The sequence below is a fragment of the Barbus barbus genome (assembly GCF_936440315.1).
Source record: "Barbus barbus genome assembly, chromosome: 12".
NCBI lineage: Eukaryota > Metazoa > Chordata > Actinopteri > Cypriniformes > Cyprinidae > Barbus > Barbus barbus.
This window is the reverse complement of record NC_136740.1, coordinates 10996338-11016413: the sequence shown is the minus strand read 5'-3', so window position 1 is coordinate 11016413 and position 20076 is coordinate 10996338. Positions and strand designations below refer to the sequence as shown.

Sequence of the window (20076 nt, the reverse complement as noted above, 5' to 3'; positions counted from 1 at the left end):
ACATGTGCAAATGTAAAGAGAACCCTTGGAGGTCCCTAAAACAGAAACATCCCTACGATTTCACAGTATAATCATTCCTGTGAGATGTTACAGAATGACACGGAGATGCTAGGAATGACTCTGAAATCATTCAGATGTCCCAAGTGATCATTTCAAATCTTGTAATTCTCTTGTTAAGGTTCAGGACTTGCTTGCATAGCCAGCGTTTGAGCAGACACAACTCTTCCTTTGTCTCTTCTAGGTTACAGCATCATTGCATTCATACATTTATTGCTGATAAGCATTCTTTCTAAGCAATTTCTTTTTTTCTGTTATTTTTGTGTGGAATTTACTCATTGTTTGTAGCCTCTGCAAAGTTGAAATATCCAAAAGCCCTTTAAGAAAAATTCAGTCAGTTCCAATGACTCATTTTCCATATTTCATACAAGACCGGATTTGTGGTTATTGAATTGTTAACAAAACTCTTGTAAAAGACTTTTGTTTTAAGATCATATAGCAACAAACAACAAGTAAATTGCTGTAGACAATAGCCAGTTACTCATTGCAGAAACCTGGAGTGCACATGCATACATATCTTACACACATAGTTCAGCTCAGTGCTGCGAAACATAAAAAAATAATAACCTAAACTAAAATAATAATAATAATAAAATATCTGTGAATGAACAATGGCTCAGCCATTTACAGTGCTTCTTACTGGCAGCAGAAATGCAATATTTGAAGAGTTCAGATGCAAAAGCCTCTAAGTGCCATCTGAAATTTTCATCTAAAATTAGCATTTTTATCAGGCTGCTATGTTTAGGTTCAGTCATTTTACTCTAATGGCAAAGTATAGGTCCTTTTCTATGCAATTAAAGTGAAATAACTGAACATAAATATGATCAAAATTTCAGACGGCATTTGGAGGCTTTTGCATCTGAACTCCTCATTTAGTTCACAGATAAACAAAGCCTTTTCCTCAAAATCAAATTGTAACATTTTAATTCATTATCAAGCTCATCCTTTAATTTTTCTGGGCCGGTTTTGTTTTCTTTCTTTTTTTCAATCAAACAAAGATTTTTACACATTGTTTAATTGGTACCCATAGAACATTGTTTTTAAATGAAATAATCGACTTGTTGATAGAAATAAAATTACAGTGAATCTGCAAAACCCCTACAGAACTTCACAGTGGTCAGAGGGAAAAACCTAAGGCAGACACACAGCGTTGTTCACACATCAGTCAGTATGCAAAAAATAGAACAAGATACAAAGAAAAACAACCTGAGGATGGTACATAACATACTGTTTAAAAGATTAAATTCTATTCTGGCTTATCATAGAAAGTGATATGTACTGTAATATGTTTATTAAAGCTTTCACTCTTTGTTTTTCTACTGCGGACATTTACATGCTGGGTGTACAGCACCATGTTTTCAAAAGCACGAAGTTTTCATTTTCACTGTGTGAAGTGAAAGAATCTTTCCTGAATGTTTTATTGCACATTTGGCACTCGAAAAGTCTCTTTCAAAGAGTTTTAGTCTCTATTCTTGAATTCAAGCTGTGGTTTAATTACACGCAGACTACCTATTTGACTACAGATATGAATGAACAACAAAGCCAACCAGAAGTCAGTTTGTCAGTTTTCTGGGGACTACTGTATTAGTCCCTGTGGGCGTTTGATTAGAATTAGAAAGTGCTCTGCCAAAAAAAGAGCTGATTATTACAAATCATGTGAGGTTCTTGAGAAATTTAGAGTAGAATCAGATTACATTCATTTGCATGATATATTCCTCAAGAAAATGACTGAAAGATCATTCTGCTGTGAATCTAACCCATTAGGATCTCACTCTTTTAGGTGGGTACAAAAGAAAATTTGTCCATCAAACTATTTCATGGGATTTTTCCAATAGATCAAACCCATCAAGATCTCACACTCAATAGTTCAACAAATCTTAATTTGCAGGATGCATACAAAAACCAGTCCCCCTTTCCACCTCAGAGTAAAAACAAAGAATTTCACAATTACAATAAACAAAGTTGCAATTATGAGACATGAAATCGCAATTATGAAAAACAAAGCCACAACTTTGAAATATTAAGTCAAAATGTCAAATTATTAGATATAAAGTCACTAGAAAAAAATTAGAAATGGAGTTGCAATTGTGAGACAGAAAGTTGCAATTACAAGAAACAAAGTCACTGTGAGATATGTCGAAGTTAAAAGAAATATGTCTTAATGAGATACGAACTCACAGTTGTGAGATAAAATACACAATTATGAAAAAAAGAAAGTTGCAATTGTGAGACATAAAGCTGCAAATGTAAAATATAGGGTTGCAGTTATGCAATCTTTTATCAACTCTGAGGCAGAAAAGGATTTCCATAAGATCCAGCTGTTTGTAAGCTCCAAAGTTTGTCAAACATTTCATGGAGTCTTTAGTAATATCATTCATTGGTGAGTTTAGCCTGTCAGGATCTCACTTTCTAAAAGTCCACTGGTAGACCTATCTATTGTAACAAGATAGGATACTCTTACAAATTCCCAAGGATCAAGGAGACCACTATCATGAAAATAATTTGCTCTAAAATACTGGACTACAAGACTGATCCCAATGAAAACAACTGGTCAGACAAACAAACTGATTTTTGCATCAATCTCAGCCATCAGAGGCACCAGCAAGGTCTCCGAAACAGAAAAATGCCAAAGGTGATTTTTCGATCCAAAATAGAAAGACCTTTGAAATCCTAGATATTTTATGGACTGAAGCAGGTCTCACATCTACAGCAGCGTTACATATACAGCATTTTTATGAAATTCAGTTATCTGAAATGAGAAAAAGACTCAATATCGCTCATCTCAAAGACGAAATATGAGGAGAAAAGTAAAAAGGAAATAACAGAAGTTGACATGCGTAATGCTCTGACATCACTCCGAGCCATAACATCCTCAAATCTCACTCATCTGACCTCACTCATCACTCATTTTTTCCACCCGCAAGAGAGGAAGTCAAAGTGTTCATTATTCTAAGAGCACATACAACCGAGACTCCGAAGCAGCCTGCCATCAGCACAATACCGTTAGCATGAAATGTCATGTATTTCCTGTGAATTTAAGCACAAAGATGGGGGACGTGCAAGCTACAGTTACCTCCACCCTTCATTAGCATTAAGAGCCCAGTATTTACAACAGCTCAGACAGGAAGCACAACACACCTACTGAGCCACGGCTTACAGCGGCCTGTAACGGTACATGCGGCAACAACAAGAGAGCAAATGTCCCCTCGGAGTCTCTAGGAAATGGAAACTTTGCGAAAACACTGTCAGTGATTCTCTACCAGACAAATGAAAACAAAAGTGATTGCATTTAGTGCTGAAAATATGATGACTCAGCCATTTGGGCATCGGATCGGAAAACATGATCGATACCCGCCGGTGGACGGGCTCAATGAAAGCAGATAAACGCAAACAATGTTGTCAGGACTCTCATCTTTTAAGATTATGAAGGTGTGAAAACGGTAAAGCTGCTCTGCACAACCACAGGGGGAAAATGTCACAGTATATGTTCACTTTTGGGCACTGAGCACACACAATGTAATCCCATTTACCACCACTAGAGGCAGTGACTGCGAAAACATGAAAAGGGCTGATGAAGGGTGCCATGAAGAGATGAGGGGCGCTTTTTCTTCTTCACGCAAACACCTTCTTCAGATCTGATGGCATCATTATCTTCCTCCTTCCTCGGTTTTATCCCTCTCAGTTTCTCCGTCTGCATCTGTACCACCTCCAGGTATAGAAGAAGTGGATTTACTGTGTGTTGAGAAAAGAGACAGAGAAAAATCAACAAAATATGCTTTTCCTGTACTTCTCTGGGAGGATACTTTTCCTGGAAATAGTATAGTTATTGTCTTTTTAAACCGTGGCTAAAGCAACATTTCACACTTTTATAAAAAATAATAATAATAATAATTCCCTAGGTTATGAAATTCTGCTCAGTTTCTGTGGGGCAGAGACCAAATAGGGTGCCAGAAGTATGAAGTGTGAAACAATACAGGGCTAGAATAAAACAATTACAGTTATTTAATAACTATATTAGCATTATGGGTGTAATGGTTTCATTTACCTCAGGCAAGTCGTCAGTGTCTACAGCTCGTTAGTTCGCTAGAGAAATGAAGTCTAGTGAAGAGCATTTCACAAAATATTAGACTGTATACTCATCATTTCACTTTTCCTGTTAGTGATGTCTTATAATTCATGTATATTTAAATAAATCTGTTATGAAACAAGTTACGACAGCCACTGTGTAAATGAATGTATTTAAACAACAATCAAGTTGATTTAAAAACTGCATTATATACAATTTACATGTTTGCATACATTAAGTCGAGTGTTGATTATTATATATTTATTGATAAATAGTAATTAAATTTAAGTTTGGGCTCTGTTGTTAATTGTAACCTTATAGAATTTAAAAGGGCTCCCTATTAGAGCATAAGCTGAGGTAGGTTTTTATCCCAAAGAAAAATGTAATTACAATTGAATTTATTTAAAGAAAGAACAATTTCTTCAGTAAACCACAGTTTTTATGTTTAGTTTTTTTCCCCTGCTGCAAACCATCATGTTTGCGTACCGTCACACCCCTATAGCATCCACACCTATGGATAATAACATTGTGTTTATTATAAGTACGCTGCAGTTATGTCATTTGCCACTTTAAATGTTCAATGTCTTTAAAGCAGGGTGGATTCTGATTGGCTGTCAATGTTTTTATTTTTTATCAGCTAGGGAAAAAAAATATTAAATCGTTATAGTTGTGATGAATATGATGAAAATAGTAGATGAATAGTAATGAAAAATGTTTTAACTTGAGTGATTTTTGCTGTACATTTCACAATACTTAAAGGGACAGTTCACCCAAAAACAAAATTTCTGTCTCTATTTATTTCTTTCTTCTGTGGAACAAGATATTATGCCGAATGTTGGTAAGTCAAGCAAACAGTTCAATATTGCTGACTTCATAAATATGCAAATAAAAATGTAAATCCATGGTTTACAAAGGTACAGTGTGAAATCTCAAAACCAGGATACGGTATGAGCAAGATAACCCAGGGTTAAGAACAACCAAGCTAAGAGTTTTAAGTGTCAAAAGCCAATATATGTTTGTATACTCGTTTCCACTCTGAGTGATGAGTCTCCTGCAGGTTTCCATCTGCACGTCCAGTCCCCTCTTCATACTGCACATCTCCATGTACTCATGAAGATGACGGTTCATGTCTGACTTTGCTGTGGCCAATTCCAACTACAGAGAGACACACTGCATAAAAATTGGGCTGATGGGCTGCTATACTTACATTTCTATGCACATTTATTCACTTGCATTCACTACGCTTTTATCATCCAGAATAAATTACAAGAAAAGTGTAAAATAAAATATATGATTTATGACTGTATGAAGGATGTCAATCAGAATAAACAGAATGAATAAAGCATGAATGTAAAGTAAATGCTGGCTAATGTAAACTTCTCACCTCTATCTGGTCTATAGTCTCCTGATATTCCTTCTCCCTGGACTTAAAAAGACATTCAGTGTCCTTAATCACCTTTTCCAAGCACTCCTCCTGCTCAGACAGATAGATAGAAAGAGACAAAGCCCACAGACACATTATCTCATGCTGAAGCATAAGCACTCACCAGCAGATCAGATTTTACCAGATGGAAAATAAAATACTAGATTAATGACCCCGCTGATGGAAAACTCTATACACTTTGAATCCTTTGAGCTTTCCATGAACCGCAACACACTTCCAGCCAACATCGCATTAACTAATGTCAGTAATGTTTAGTATCGAACTGCCCCCCCAGCAAACTGGACTGAGTACAATGACCTAAATATGAGCAGTGTTTGTTTGTTTGTGTGTGTGTGTGTGTGTGTGTGTGTGTGTTTGCATGTGTCCTATGAGTAAACCCCATGACTGGATGACCAGAATCCTATTCTCCTTTCGACACTCTGAGCAAACATGTAAATCTGAGTTTTTGCCACTGCCTGGCTCCTGTCAGAGCTGCCAACGATGAAGCAATACTCAGCAGTTCCCCAAAAACATCAAGAACTCAAAAAAGTTGAAAAATGTGTTTTAGAAACCTCATAAAATTGGGTTCGATTTCTGTCAAAAGTCTCATTTTGCTTCTCAATTTATCTTGATATAAAGATGTTTATGTTACTCGTACTGAAAAAAATGCTTGTAAGAAGATAAAATTACATAAGGAGCAAAATTTCATTATATATGAAAGATGCGAGGCTTTGAGAATGCAAAATTACTATTAAATTCAGAAACCACTGCAAATTATACAACATTACAAAGTCCCCAACTTTTTGTAAATAGTCTCTTCTTTTCTGATAAACATTTTAATAACAATTTCATAAGAAACACCTTTAATGTTGGTTCCAATCCTCCTGAATAAACTATGAATGAATAAATTTACATTAATTACAATTAATTAATTAATTACTTTTTAGTATTAATGAATACTAAAAAGTAAACATCAACAAAATTCAAGAATATTTAATAGGTGCACCAAAAAGATTCTTGGAATATAATCAAACGTGTTGAAGATCCTTTCTGTAAATTATGCCTCTTCCATGATTTTGACTGCACATTTTTTAAACATGAAATATCATTTATTTTATTGTACCGTCTTTAATTTAATTGCACATTTTCTAACAGTTTTGTTTCATTTTTATTATGGAGGTAAAATCTAATTTAATTTTAAAAAACTAATTTTTTGCTATTTCGAAATACAAGAATTCAATTCAATCGATTTTTTTCTTCTTTTTTTTTGTCATGAAGTCTTTGCACAGAAGGCTGTTTTTGAAAAATGGGCCAGTGCCAATTATTTTGGTCTCACTAGCATTTTTTGCACATTCAAAGAGATTAGCCAATCATAACAGAGGTCATTTGCATAAACGTATTAAAGTTACTGTAGAAACAACATCCTGTTTAATTTTAGCACTGGAAAATGTTCATTTAAAAAAATGTCTCATTTTAGTGCCTAACATTTTAAGTTGGGCAAAAAGTTTGAAAAATAAATGATACAGTATGATATGGACACTTGAATTCTAAAAGGGCTTTTAATCATGGGGACATTTTAATGTGCACATAAACATTTACTAAATAAGGAAGTAGTAAGAAATAACAGTAAGAACAGTATTTGGTCACACTTTATTTCGATAGTCCACTTTAGATATTCTACTAACTATAAGTAACTTTGAAACAACATGTCAACTACATGTCAACTAATTCTCATTCATTTGCAACTACATATCTACTAGCTCTCAGAGTAGACTGTTAGGGTAGGTTTAGGGTTAGTTGAATAATTTGACATAAACTTGCAAAGTATCTCATAGTCAGTATGTTGTATGTTGTGGACCCATCAAAATAAAGTGTTAGAAGATATTAAGCAGACAGTCTTCTAATACTCTAATGACTGCTAGCTGACATGTAGTTGCAAAGTTACTTACTGTTAGTAGAATGTCTAACGTGGACTATCGAAATAAAGTGTGACCCAGTATTTAGGGAAAGGGAAGTGGTGTGTGGCCAAGTATGGTGATATACTTCCCATACTCGGAATTTGTGCTCTGCATTTAACCCATCTAAGTTTACACACACAGCAGTGAACACACACCCGGAGCAGTGGGCAGCCATTTATGCTGCGGCGCCCGGGGAACCACAAATTTCAACCACATATAAACCAGAATGAATTCAGAATACAGTGCACTAACCTCCCCCTGACTGGTGTCTGCTGTTAAAGTGCATCCTGGGAAATCCTCCCAGAGAAGGAGCGTTTCCTCTGTCTCTTCCCAAGCCAGAGAGTCACAGTCATCCTCAAACTCACATTCACGCCTGGCAAAGACACGGTTAAGTAATTACATTAGTTCTAAACAGACTGTAAAAAGAACAGTTAGGAACCACAGCTCTGAGCAAACATCGCAAGGCATTTTCAATGGCTCACAGTTGGGTCAACATTCTCTGCATCTCTTCATTGATCTGGAGGGTTGAAGGGGTGCACACTTCATCATCTCGCGCACCACCTCCATCACTCTCAGACGTGCTGACTGGCTCATCTGTCTCGCTGCCATTGGCAGGTTGTGAGGCTTGTTTACGGGCACGAGAGGTGATGGCGTTCTGAGGGCTGGGGACCTGAGATGACAAGAAAAAGAGAGAGGGTTAGGCCATTTCATAGCCTTAACATTTTTGACCCAGCGTAGTACTGAAACAAACTGAAATTAAAATGATTTATAGGTTGGATTGCTCCCCTCTTCTACCCATAATGCAATAGACATCAGTTCTCTGTGCCTCAGACATTATAGCAGGTGTCAACAGAAACTCACAGCAGCTGAGTCAGTGACATAAAGGGGGGGCTGGGGTGTCGTATGAATTACAAGGGTGCAAGATTACACCATAGATAACATTCACTGCAGAAGATCATTTTGGTTTGTTTTCCAGTAATAAGATTGAAACTGAAAACTATACATTTACTTGAGAAGCATCAGGCATTAAATTGCTCTTGTATTAAGCATAAACCTCCTTAAATTTTGTTATATTTACACAGCATGCATTGTTTCAAAGAAGCTTCATAGAACACCATAATGACACTGTTTACAGTATCTTAATATTTTCATGTCTTAGATATTTATCAGATTAGAGTTGGGTGATAAAATACATACTTTCTCGGCATACTAATATATTCCACTATATATACAGAGCTGAAAACAAGAAGAAAACTATTTGCTAAGAAAATGGGGGGAGAAAAATTAACTTAATTCAAGAAATATTCTTATAATAAATATTCTTAAGTTGTTGTTGTTTTTTTCAAATACAGAAGGGGAATATAAGAATACAATGCATTGTTGTACAGTTCAGAATATGTGAAATAAAGAATAAGAAGAAATATAAGATGTACATATATGTAAATATATAAATAAAAATATATAAAAATAAAAAAACAAAGGAAAATAATTTGGGCAGTTACATCATTTTGAAAATATTTTTATTATTTTAAAAATCTTGAGCTTTTATTGTTTTTATAAGTTTTTATTTTAAAGCATATTGTGAGATCAGTATTACAAAAGGTAATATATGATGGTTTTGAGTTATTCTTTTCTATTATTGTCTTACCAAATAAATTAATAAATATTATAATAATGTAATTTTGTTTTTCAGAAAAATGTGGATTTTGAAAATAAAGTAAAATGTTAAAGGTTCTAAATTTAGTACTTCGAGAAAAAATTAATAAATAATAAAATTGCTATGTCCTTTTTTTATATATATCAGTGGGCAATTAAAAAAAAAAGAATAATTTTGTTAATTATTTCATTTTGTTATAAGGTAATGTCCAGGCGGTGTGCCATATATAGTGAGATTTAAGCCAATTCGATTTGCATGGAGGATTGGAACTAAAATTAAAGGTGTTTCATATGAAATTGTTATTAAAATGTTTATCAGAAAAGAAGAGACCATTTACAAAAAGTTGGGGACTTAATGTTGTATAATTCGTAGTGGTTTCCGAATTTAATAATAATTTTTCATTCTCAAAGCCTCGCATTTTTCATATATAATGAATTTTTGCTCCTTAAGTAATTTTATCTTCTTGTAAGGATTTTAATATATATATTTTTTTTTTATTAGAAAACACCAAAAAAAGTAAGTGTTCAGACAAAGATCAGCTATTGAGATTAAACATGAAGTATAACAATAACAATCGAAAAACAGAGAAAAAAGAGGAGGTGCAGAAGTGTGAGTTTCTGAATACCTTAAAGATCTTGATTGGATCTTCACAGTTTCTTTGTTGGGCGACATCACACAGGCGAGCTGTGATGTCAATGCGTCTGCAGATGTCCATGTCCACTTTCATGGCCTTCTCCTGGATCTTACTGTCCAGCTCCGACAGGTTCTGTACATGAGCAGATTTGTGTGGGTTTATGTGTGTCATTTGAAGAGTAATTAGATAACTAATAACTAATTTCTGAGTATTCTGTTTAGCAATCAAGGCACTGGAGATTCAGACGATATGAAACTGAAACCGCAGTCTATTGTGGCACACAATGAGGTAAAGTCTCCTTGGATTTGCAGCGAACAGCATGTGTATTAAACTCATTCACAAAACAAGCTATTTTTAACTCTTTGAACTCTGTGATAAATCATTTCTGGGAAAAGTATTTGATACAATGGAGGGTAATGTCTCATTTTCAGATTATAAATTCCATGAAACACATTCAAAGATTTAAATAAAGTGCTAATTGCGGAAAGTATATGAGGTGGGAAATTCTACATGTACTTGGCACATGTGTTTGTGTGTAAGCATTTATGTGAACAAAAGCGCAAAGCACATTCATTTCTCCAGAAAATGTGATGACTGTGTCTGCTCTCGAAAAATGCGAGTGCTATGAGTGTAGCTGCTATGAAAGCACATATTGTTCATGAGCTTGTCGAAAACAAACCCCTGAGTGTGTGTGATATGTTGATTTAAACTCTACATGAGCAATGCAATGAAATCAACTGGCTGCCATGAAAAACAATTTTAGACCATCATGAATTCCTTCATGCTGGTTTGTGCTGGTAAGAGCTGCTTTTATTGCTGGTCAACCAATGTGATCTTGACACCTTTTACCTAGTACAAATTTACGTGCATTGCATGGAAAAGCACAACAGCCCTCGTGCACAAACAGAAGTGCACTTAAGCATACATTTAAAAAGAGTACATATTACAGAAACAATATACTTTAAACAAATGCTTCTAAAGTATGAACTGAATTTAATGTTTCAGAAAACATGAAAATGTATTATAGATTACATTTATATTAAAAGCAATTAGCTTTTTGAGTGCTTTTTGACCCACTTAAGTAGGACTTAAGTGCATCTTTATATGTAATTTCATAATTATTTATATTGCCTTTAAAATATAGTTAATGAGTACTACCAAATGTACTGAATGGACATGTACATAAGGGACGTTTCCTCCGAGGAGGCAAAGGAGGCAGTGCCTCCTCAAAATACTGAATGAGAAAAAATTTGTAGTACAAAAATAAAACAACATAAATATTACAAAATAAAACATTAAAAAGTGTATAAATCACTCATTTTTCTAAAAAAACTCTGTGCAAAAGCGACACCAACAAGTAAAGTTACAGCGGAGGTCGGCATCTGTCTTGCCTCCCCTGAGCTCATTGAGTTTTAACAGAACAACAAACAGGGGAATGAGTTTGCTAAGGGTATTTGAGAATGGGGGAAAGTAACGTGAGAGGAGGAAATGCCTCGCGATATGATTGGATATGACTGGTTATGTTTGGCTGATTGTTTCATGTGATAAATCCCGCCTCTTGTGTAAGAGTAAACAAGTCAAACACTTAGATAATAACCACTTTGTTATGTCAAAATAAGACTTGAAATGGCCTGAAAACATGATCTGTGGGAGTTTTTAGTGAGTAATCAGTTTGGTAGTAAATCTCAGCGTCTGTGACCAATATTTACCAAGCTTTGATGACTGAATGATTCAAAATTAGTTAATAGTTAACTATTAAAAAGAATAGCTGAACATAACTTCACAAATAAAATATATTGTTTAAATATTGTTACTGCAAATATTGTAAATGTATAATGCTTAAAAACTCTAACTTGATGAGATTCATACTTGGCTTTAATAAACAGAATATTGATTACATTGCTAGTGTAAATATATCAAATAGAATTTTATTTTTTTCTGACAGTGTAAGTAATGTTTATTTAACCAAGAAAATGTGACTGGAACATGTATTTACATTTTATAAAAAAATAAAAACTTGTGTTTAAATATATTTATACGTTTATATAAAGACTTGTGTTTTAATATATTTGCAATTACACAATTGTGATAAGGAAGCTGAAAAGTAGTTAATTTCAAACATATTCCAGGGATAGTTCACCCAAAAATGATGGTTGACGGTAGCCACTGTCTTCCTGTCTTCTAGTATGGAAACAAACACTACGGAAGTCGATGATACGTCAACATTTTGGTTACCAACATTTTTAAGATATCTTCTTTTGTTTTTTCTTGTAATTCTTTACAGCATGACACAATTTTGTTAAAACATAAAAATTGTAAAATGTACTTTAAAGAAATCTTTTACAGTGTTTTTTCAGAACAGCAATGACATTTTCAAAACTACTTGTTCAACCTCCGCATCATCTAGTCACTTGTGCACATCATAAAAGCAGTTTCTCATTCTTTTGAACAAGTTGCGATTGCTTTGGTACATTCATGCAACTGATTATATACATTTGTCTGCTGTTTCCTACATTATCAGTTGCTATTGTCATGTTGCTCAAAATGTGTTATATAGTTCTCTGTGCAATAGTCTTACCCCTCAAAACATCTAGTCATTAGTTCATCGTATAAGTCATTAAATGCAAAATGGTTAATCTAGTTGTCATAAACTATCAAGCATATTTTCTACACATCTCTATTAGACTTTTTGTAAATTTGCCATGAATTGTGCAGGTGAATCTTGACTCTCACTAATGAAGAGAATATAAACCAACCAGTTATAAAACAATTCTCTGAAATAGCTCAAAGGTGCATTTCATGACCCTTCAATTGGAAAGCATATAAGACAGAGGACAACACAAAAGTTACAAATTCTGACGATAGATGAACATCCAGAAAACAATCAGGGACAACAGCCGAGAGGAAGAAGAGGAGTAAGGATGCATGGAAGTGTACAGAGGCAAAACATAGGAAGAGGAAGAAGAGGCCAAGGACAGAGGTGCATATCAGATGAAATAATGTTGTCAATCATGGCCTTACAATGGCTGAAGGGTGCAGCTAAAAATTGGGAGACCATGTGCAAATTTGTACTTTTGAAAGGAAATATGGCATACATAAGAAGTGCAGCCTTCTGCATTTCAGTACAGTAACTGTCATCCAAACTGTTGCCATAGTTTACATCAGGTAATATTAACAGAGTGCACTGTTACACTTCACACTACTTTACATGTAATGCATTCGTACAAAAATAAATGTACTGTATAAATACAAATGTTCATATACTTTTTTTTCTATGTACTATTGACTCTTCTCAACAAATATTTTTTATAAAACCTTAATTTGCATGGTTGACTGTCATGGTGAAAAAACAACTAAACATTTTGACCAGTGTGGCTCACACAATGACAAAAAATACTTTGTGGTGGCCTTGGCCAAATTACTGACACGATAACTAGGTTTTGAAGCATGAATTAAATGTTTTGGGTGAGTAACTACATTTTGCAGACATGCAATAAAGTTCTGAAGTTCCAGCAAACAGTTGTGACATTTGCACTCACAGTTTAGAGAATGAAAGACGAAAAATTTGCCAAAGCAATTGAGAAAAACTATGTGTTTTATATTGGTTATTTATATTAGATAAATATAGTTTTAAGATCTGAAGTACCCTACAAGTGCACATTCAATAAAATTAAAGGCACTTCTTTTTTTACAAGGGAGCATGACATGAAGTTCAGGATGATATGAGGCTGAGTAACTGATATCATTTCAATTTTGGATGATAATATCTTGTCCTGTATGCTGTAGCCCAGGCTGTGTTTGAGTGTACTGGGAGTGTGTTTTGCTTCTCATACTCACATTACTCATGAGTCCTTTAAAGAGCACAAGTTCAGCTTTCAGCTGTTGCACCTTGAGGGCCAGCTCATCCTGACACACCTCGCTCTCCTGTAGGTCCTACACAAATGCATAGCCATAATTAGCATTAATAAAAAAATATATTTCTATACAAACACATGGACATGGACAAAATCATCGAATTGTTACTCATATAAAGTACAGTGACATTTGATCCCAAAGGTAAAACATTCAAAAAGTCTTGAGCTAAAATGAATCACTCGAGAGCCGAACAGTTTCAGAGAGTTTCTTTATATGAACTAAAGCTTCAACCAAAATAGCCAAACTCATTTCTTTGATCTGTTTACACAGGCTCAGTGATATACACTACTGATCAAAATATTGAGGTCGGTAAGATTTTATTAAAGAAATTTATACTTTTATTCAGCAAGAAATCCAGCAATTAAATCAAGTGAAATTAAAACATATGAAAGATTTCTCTCACCAAATTTGCATGTTATAATGATTTCTGAAGGATCATGCGACTCTGAATATTACTGTTTTAATGTATTTTGATCGAATATATGCAGTCTTGGTGAGCATAAGAGACTTCTTTCAAAAAGAAAAAAATCTTACCAACCCCAAATTTTCAAATTTTCAAATATTTGAAGACTGTCTTTAACATTATTCTAGAACATTAAAACAGAAATTAAATTAAGTCAAGTGTTGTAGACAGCTCTTGTTATAAGTGCACATGAAAAGTGTTCCTCACCTCCTGAAGATCATTCATTCTCTGTTCCATGTCCATTCTCATGGTGTATTCGTCTTCCCATCTGAGAGCAGAAAACCAGAACATCAGAACCAACAGCATAGTTTGTCCCAACAACAAGAACTTTAAAATGTCATTTATTTAACTAACCGACACCTTTAAAAAAAAAAGTGGTCAATGAGACTCGCGCAATATATATTTAAAGCCTACAGTTTCACTTTTTTGCAAACTAGTCTAATATTTTAATGCTATATAAAGTCAATCAATGAAATACAATTTAATGTTGTTTGAAAGATTTTGTGAAGCAGGAAGAAGCAACTGCAAAACACGTATTGGTCCTATTACAGAAGAAAACAGTGATCTTCATGTGCAAGTGATTTTATTTCTCTGAGTAGCTATAGCTCAACTTAAGTGCAATGACTGCATCCATTCAGTCCTTTTAACTGATCCATCAGCCCAGTCAGCCCTACAGTAATTTACTGTGTGGCTGTTCAACAGTAATATTGTCCAGTGCAGTAGTATAGTGCAATGAGGTGGAACCAAACAAGCCCTGTTCTTATGTAAAGCTACTTAACATTCAGAGCATTGCAGCAGCCTCTATATTTATTAAACATCCTCACTGGACTGCAAGATCAGTTTGAGGCCGTGCATTATTGCCAATTCAAGGTGCAAACATACAATTACAGAGAGGAGTGACAGATAACATGAGCGAGGAGATGAGAGACAGACAGAGCGAGAGTGAGGAAGAGAGAGAGAGAGAGAGAGGTTGCTTCTCTGCAGCTCCTCTGAGTCCTTGTGTATGTACTGCAATGCAGATATAACATAGATCACTGCTGCAGGATACCTTGGCTGTAATGGAGCAGCCTAAATTATACAATTGTGCTTTTTATTTGATCATTAAGTGTCTGAAAGAGCACATCATTTTTGGTGATCACTATCATTCAAACGTTTAGGGTCAGTATGATTTTTTAAATGTTTTTGAAAGAAGCCTCTAATGCTTTTCAAGGCTGCATTTATTTGATCAAAAATACAGTAAAACAGTAATATTGTAAAAAAAATAGCACAATAAAAAACACTTTTTCTCTGATTTAAAAAAAAATCGATTAATTTTCGTTAATCAGTTTGAACAGATCATGTAAATGATTCGTAATTCAACAATTCGTTTGCATCACTCAAAAATAGTCAGGAAATTCTCTGCAACATTTTTCATATTAAACTTTTCATGGAATCATACATTTGCAAATTTAGCTGTTCATGACTATGTTTTGCTATATGAATTGATTTCAGATGATTCAGAACACAGGCCCCATTACTCAACATCACTGCCTGCTGTCCCTGATGCTCTCCAAATCCCTGCATCCCTGTTTCAACATCTAGGGTAAATCCGTCTCTGAAGAGAGGACGCTGTTCTAGCAGCAAAGGGGGGATTAATGCTGTTTGCCACACTTTTCAAATGAAATGTTTAAGAAGACAAAAGAGCATCAGGGAGGTCAGGCACTGATGTTGAGTGAAGGGACCTGATTTGCAGTTCCAATTCATCCCAAATGTGTTCAATTAGGATACTAAGTCACAACGGACTTGGTCAACAATTTCTTTATGGACTTTGCTGCACAGGTTTCTTTATAAAACTGTTGCAACAAAGCTGAATTTCAATGAAGCATTCAGTTTTTAGAAAGGAGTGTCTACATAATGTTGGCCTCAAGGTGTTCAAAAGTTTAAAATGCTTACTTTTATTCTGCAAAACTGATCAGAACAATTGCTCAAAGGAGACAGTAACGACATTTATAATGTCACATAGGATTTCTATTTGAAATAAATGCTGTTCTTTTGAACTTCCTATTACTACTTTTCCTATTGTACTTTATATTTATAGAATCCTGAAAAAAAATGTATCACAAAAAAAATAAGTAAAATAAGCAGCACAGTTTTAAACACTAAACATAAGAAGAAATGTTTCTTAAGCAACAAATCATATTGCAGTGGATTGATTTTTAGAAGTAACAATAAAGATTTAAGAAATTCAGCTTTGCCATCACAGAAATAAATTACATTAAAAATATATTAAAATAGACAAGAGTGATATTAAATTGTAATACTATTCCACAGTATTCCAATAAAATTATTTACTGTATTTTTAATCATAAAATGCATCCTTGGTGATCTTAAAAGACTTCTTTTAAAAACATAATAAATAAAATAAAATAAAAATCAATAAATACATATTGTGTTAATTTAGTGAAAAGCATGTCTTGATTATTTTTAACAAAATTTTTATAGTAGTATACAAAATGTTCTGAATCTGCTTGGTTGAAATTATGGTTCTTTAAAAAGGCAAAAATTAGATATAATTTTTTTTTTTTTTGCTATATCATAAATAGATAGAAAAACCCTTTCGAGGAAAATACAGCGAAAGAACGCTTACTAAATTAGAAAGACAAAAGAGAAAATAAGTCTGAGAAGAGCTGAAACCAGAGCAAATGGTGAAGTCAGACGGAGAGATGCATGATAACATCTGTTATGAAGCAGAAGGGTTTAAGTCAGAGAACCCAAATGACTTTTCTGCTTTTCAACAGTTTTTTTTACCTGTCCTGATGAGTCAACAGACAGTAATGAGTTTGCGAACTGACAGTCCGCTCAGCCCTAAATAAAGCTGCTATCCGTAACTGACAGCAGGTGGAATGTGCAGGCGCTCCGGCTGCTGCAGGTCTGAACATAAAGAGCTGTGAGACTGACTGAATACCACCATTTATGAGAAACACGGCCATTATTTCCCCTCCAGCTGATTCTTATCTTCTACATACTGTACATAAGATCTTCCTTGCTTTTGCTTCTCATGTTCAACTCTAGCTTGGTGATACTAATAAAAGACTTCAGCATATATTACTGTACATAAGTCCACCCTTCCTAAAAACCTCCTCATATCACCGTCGCAGTTTTACTAAGAGCACCTTTATCCCATAGATTTTGCAACATCGATTCAATAACCTCAGTTTGACTCAAATAACTAAAGCAGCCGTTAGAAATAAGGAATGAAATATATAGGCCCTACTTCATGTCACTGCGCATGACTAACAGCAGATGAGGAAAATGATTTATGCTCTATTTTATCCCACAAATGCTGCAAGTCACAACTCATTCTCTTTTTTTAACAGATTCCACTCTCATGACCACTTGTTGTTGTCTTGAACACCTGCAGGGTCGAGCCTTTTTTAGGTTTAAAAAGTAAGCACTTCATGTGAGGCAGTGACTGCAGTCTGCTCTGCATTAAAGCAGGGATGTTCGTGACTGATGCACAGGTTATCAGAGGGCAGAGCGAGTCAGGCACCCTCAGCAGCAGAAGAGCAGACAGCGCATTGGAACACACTGAAATAACCCAGTGTGCAGGTGTCTTAAAGTCCAGGGAGATCCAGAATAAGGCTTTGGCATTGAGATTTGAATATATGTATATATATATATATATATAAATATATATATATATATATATATATACACACAAAGTCTCTCTAAAAGTCATCTATAGTGAAAATGTTTTGAATTTTTCTAATTTAATACATAGTTTTATTACAAATTAAATGATCAAGCAAAGACAATTTCCTAATTCTGTGAATTTTAATAAAAAAGAGTATCTGGTATTTAATGACAGCAGCACTCAAGCTGCACGAACTTCACATATTTGTGTGTTTTTTTTCAGCATGATTTGAAAATGATTCAAAAAGCAGCTTCTGTTTCAATGGAAACAAGAACATCTGATATTTTATGTTTTTTTATTTTTTTTTATTTTAAGAGTTCACATGATTATTGTGACAAATGTGCTTATTAGTAACCTAGACATAAATATTATTAATGTATTATTATTATCATTACTGCCATTATTATTATTATTATTATTATTAAATATATATATATATATATTTTAGTTTTTAGTGTTTTATTATTATTTTTTTATACCAAATTAATATGGTCCAATTATCAGTTTTCAGCCACAACATCAAACTATTATCAGCTTATCAGTATCAACTAGAATTTGAACATCCCTAATTATATCATATATTAACAAGAAACACACAAATCAGTTTCTAGATCTCGGGAGGTCATTCGAACTAGTAACAATCATGTCTCAAATCCATCATGATTCTCTAAACACTCCTGAAAAGCAGGATGCTTTGCAGCAGAGAGCTGTCATAAGGGCCCAAAACAGAAACCTCTTTCTCATTAACAAACATTTAGCCATAAAAAGCATCTATATTCTCCATATTCACCTTCGCTTGTACTCATCCCGCTCCCTTTTGATTTTGGCTAGGACGTTGTAAAGTGCTCTGATCTCTGGGGTGATGGTGTCTATCTGGACACCCACGCCATCCGGGTGGACCCAAGACACGCCAGGACTGGTGACCCGAGTCTCTGACCCGCATCCCAATTTACGGATGTGACTGTAGGACCAGATAGTGCCCGGCAGGAATCGAGGAGGAGGGTTGGGAGACGTCCCGGTGCCAACGCTGCTCACATGCAGAGCATTATTGGAGTTGTTGGTGTTGGCCGAGGCGGATTCAGAGGTGGGTGTTGAGAGACTAACCGTGATGGTTGGGTTCCTATTAGTGTTTGGGTCAGTTGTGCTCTCATCGTCAGCTTTATTGGGCTCAAGCTTGAGGACAGTCGTAAGAGAAGGCATAAACAACGTAGTGGGTCGTTTCGCAGAGTTATTGGTGTTTTGAAAGGACAAAGACCCAGGCCGCACAGCAATAGGCCCAATAAACCCAGTCTGCACACCAATTTCTTTGGTGTTTCCGTCCTCCACGCATCCACCCGCGTTTTTGCTGTCTAAAGCCTGCTGAAGCTGTAACTCCAATATCTTATTGCGTCTCTCCAGTTCATGCACTTTAGCCAGAAAGCATCGGAACCGCAGATTGAGGGTCTTCAGGACGCTTATATTGGATCCCAGGTCGTTTCTCAATGCCATGGCTGAAGGGGGAGGAGGTTGGGACCAGTGGAGCGATGGGCTGAAGTGCAGATATGAGGATGCTGTAAGGTCAAGTGCGGTTTGTGGGCCGGGTTGTTCTCCGAGGAAAAACGAGGATGGGTCAGGAGCTCCGAGGACAGCAGCCTCGGGGAGTAAACCGGAGGGAGAATCGGGATGACCGGGTCCTTCTGGATTCTGATGCTGATGGAGAGGAGAATTCATGCTACGGTGCGGAAAACTGAAGCGCTGCAGATCGGGCATGAACACCAGCTATGTCTGACTTTCAAAATAATTAACGGCTTGATTTCAAAGGTCAGTGGTGTTTGGCGACCCAAAGACACGGCGATGTCCACACTTAACTCGTTAAAGCCTTATGTAACGAGTTAAGACTAAGAGTATTACAGCTTGCGCGTGAATGCTGAGTAAGACGCTGATGGAGACTACAGCAACCGATAGAAGCGCATAATATGCATTAACTATAAAAGCATGCAAACCCCTTATTCAAACAAGCAACGAATATTATAACAACTAACGTGAGCTAAATACATTTAAAATAGGTCCAAACGAATGTCTTGTGCCTTGGCTGCAAACCTGAATACACTTGCGCTCTCGAGTCTCTCTGCAGCGTTTCAGTGCGGACACTACCGTAATATCAGCAGTAGCTCTCAGCTTGCGTCTGTTTACTTGAATATTCCAGTGGCGCAAAATAATATTTGGTAGATGACTTTGCGAAAATGATCTT

General features: G+C 35.3%; 1 protein-coding gene across 2 annotated transcripts; it reads right to left on the bottom strand.

The window, feature by feature from the left end:
- Positions 1-722: 722 nt before the first annotated feature.
- On the bottom strand, positions 723-19982 carry LOC306878378 (non-homologous end joining factor IFFO1-like). 2 transcript variants are annotated; one of them, XM_079430700.1, is made up of 9 exons: positions 18637-19982; positions 14381-14441; positions 13633-13728; positions 9787-9927; positions 7987-8174; positions 7757-7877; positions 5508-5597; positions 5148-5278; positions 723-3789 (listed from the first exon to the last, which is right to left on the bottom strand). In XM_079430700.1, the coding sequence occupies exons 1-9, from the start codon at positions 19593-19595 to the stop codon at positions 3705-3707; spliced, it is 1872 nt and encodes a 623-aa protein (XP_079286826.1). In that variant the 5' UTR covers positions 19596-19982; the 3' UTR covers positions 723-3704. The 2 variants fall into 2 exon arrangements, with proteins under 2 accessions (XP_079286826.1, XP_079286825.1); XM_079430699.1 differs by lacking the exon at positions 723-3789 and having other exon boundaries at positions 4896-5278.
- Positions 19983-20076: the final 94 nt, after the last annotated feature.

Bases quoted from the DNA above. Each gene is read 5' to 3' on its own strand.
- LOC306878378 (XM_079430699.1), bottom strand. From the start codon at position 19,595: ATGCCCGATCTGCAGCGCTTCAGTTTTCCGCACCGTAGCATGAATTCT. The intron at 13,729-14,380 runs GTGAGGAACACT...GCATTTGTGTAG, and splicing joins GAATGAATGATCTTCAGGAG to GACCTACAGGAGAGCGAGGT. The intron at 8,175-9,786 runs GTATTCAGAAAC...TTGTCATCTCAG, and splicing joins ATCCAATCAAGATCTTTAAG to GTCCCCAGCCCTCAGAACGC.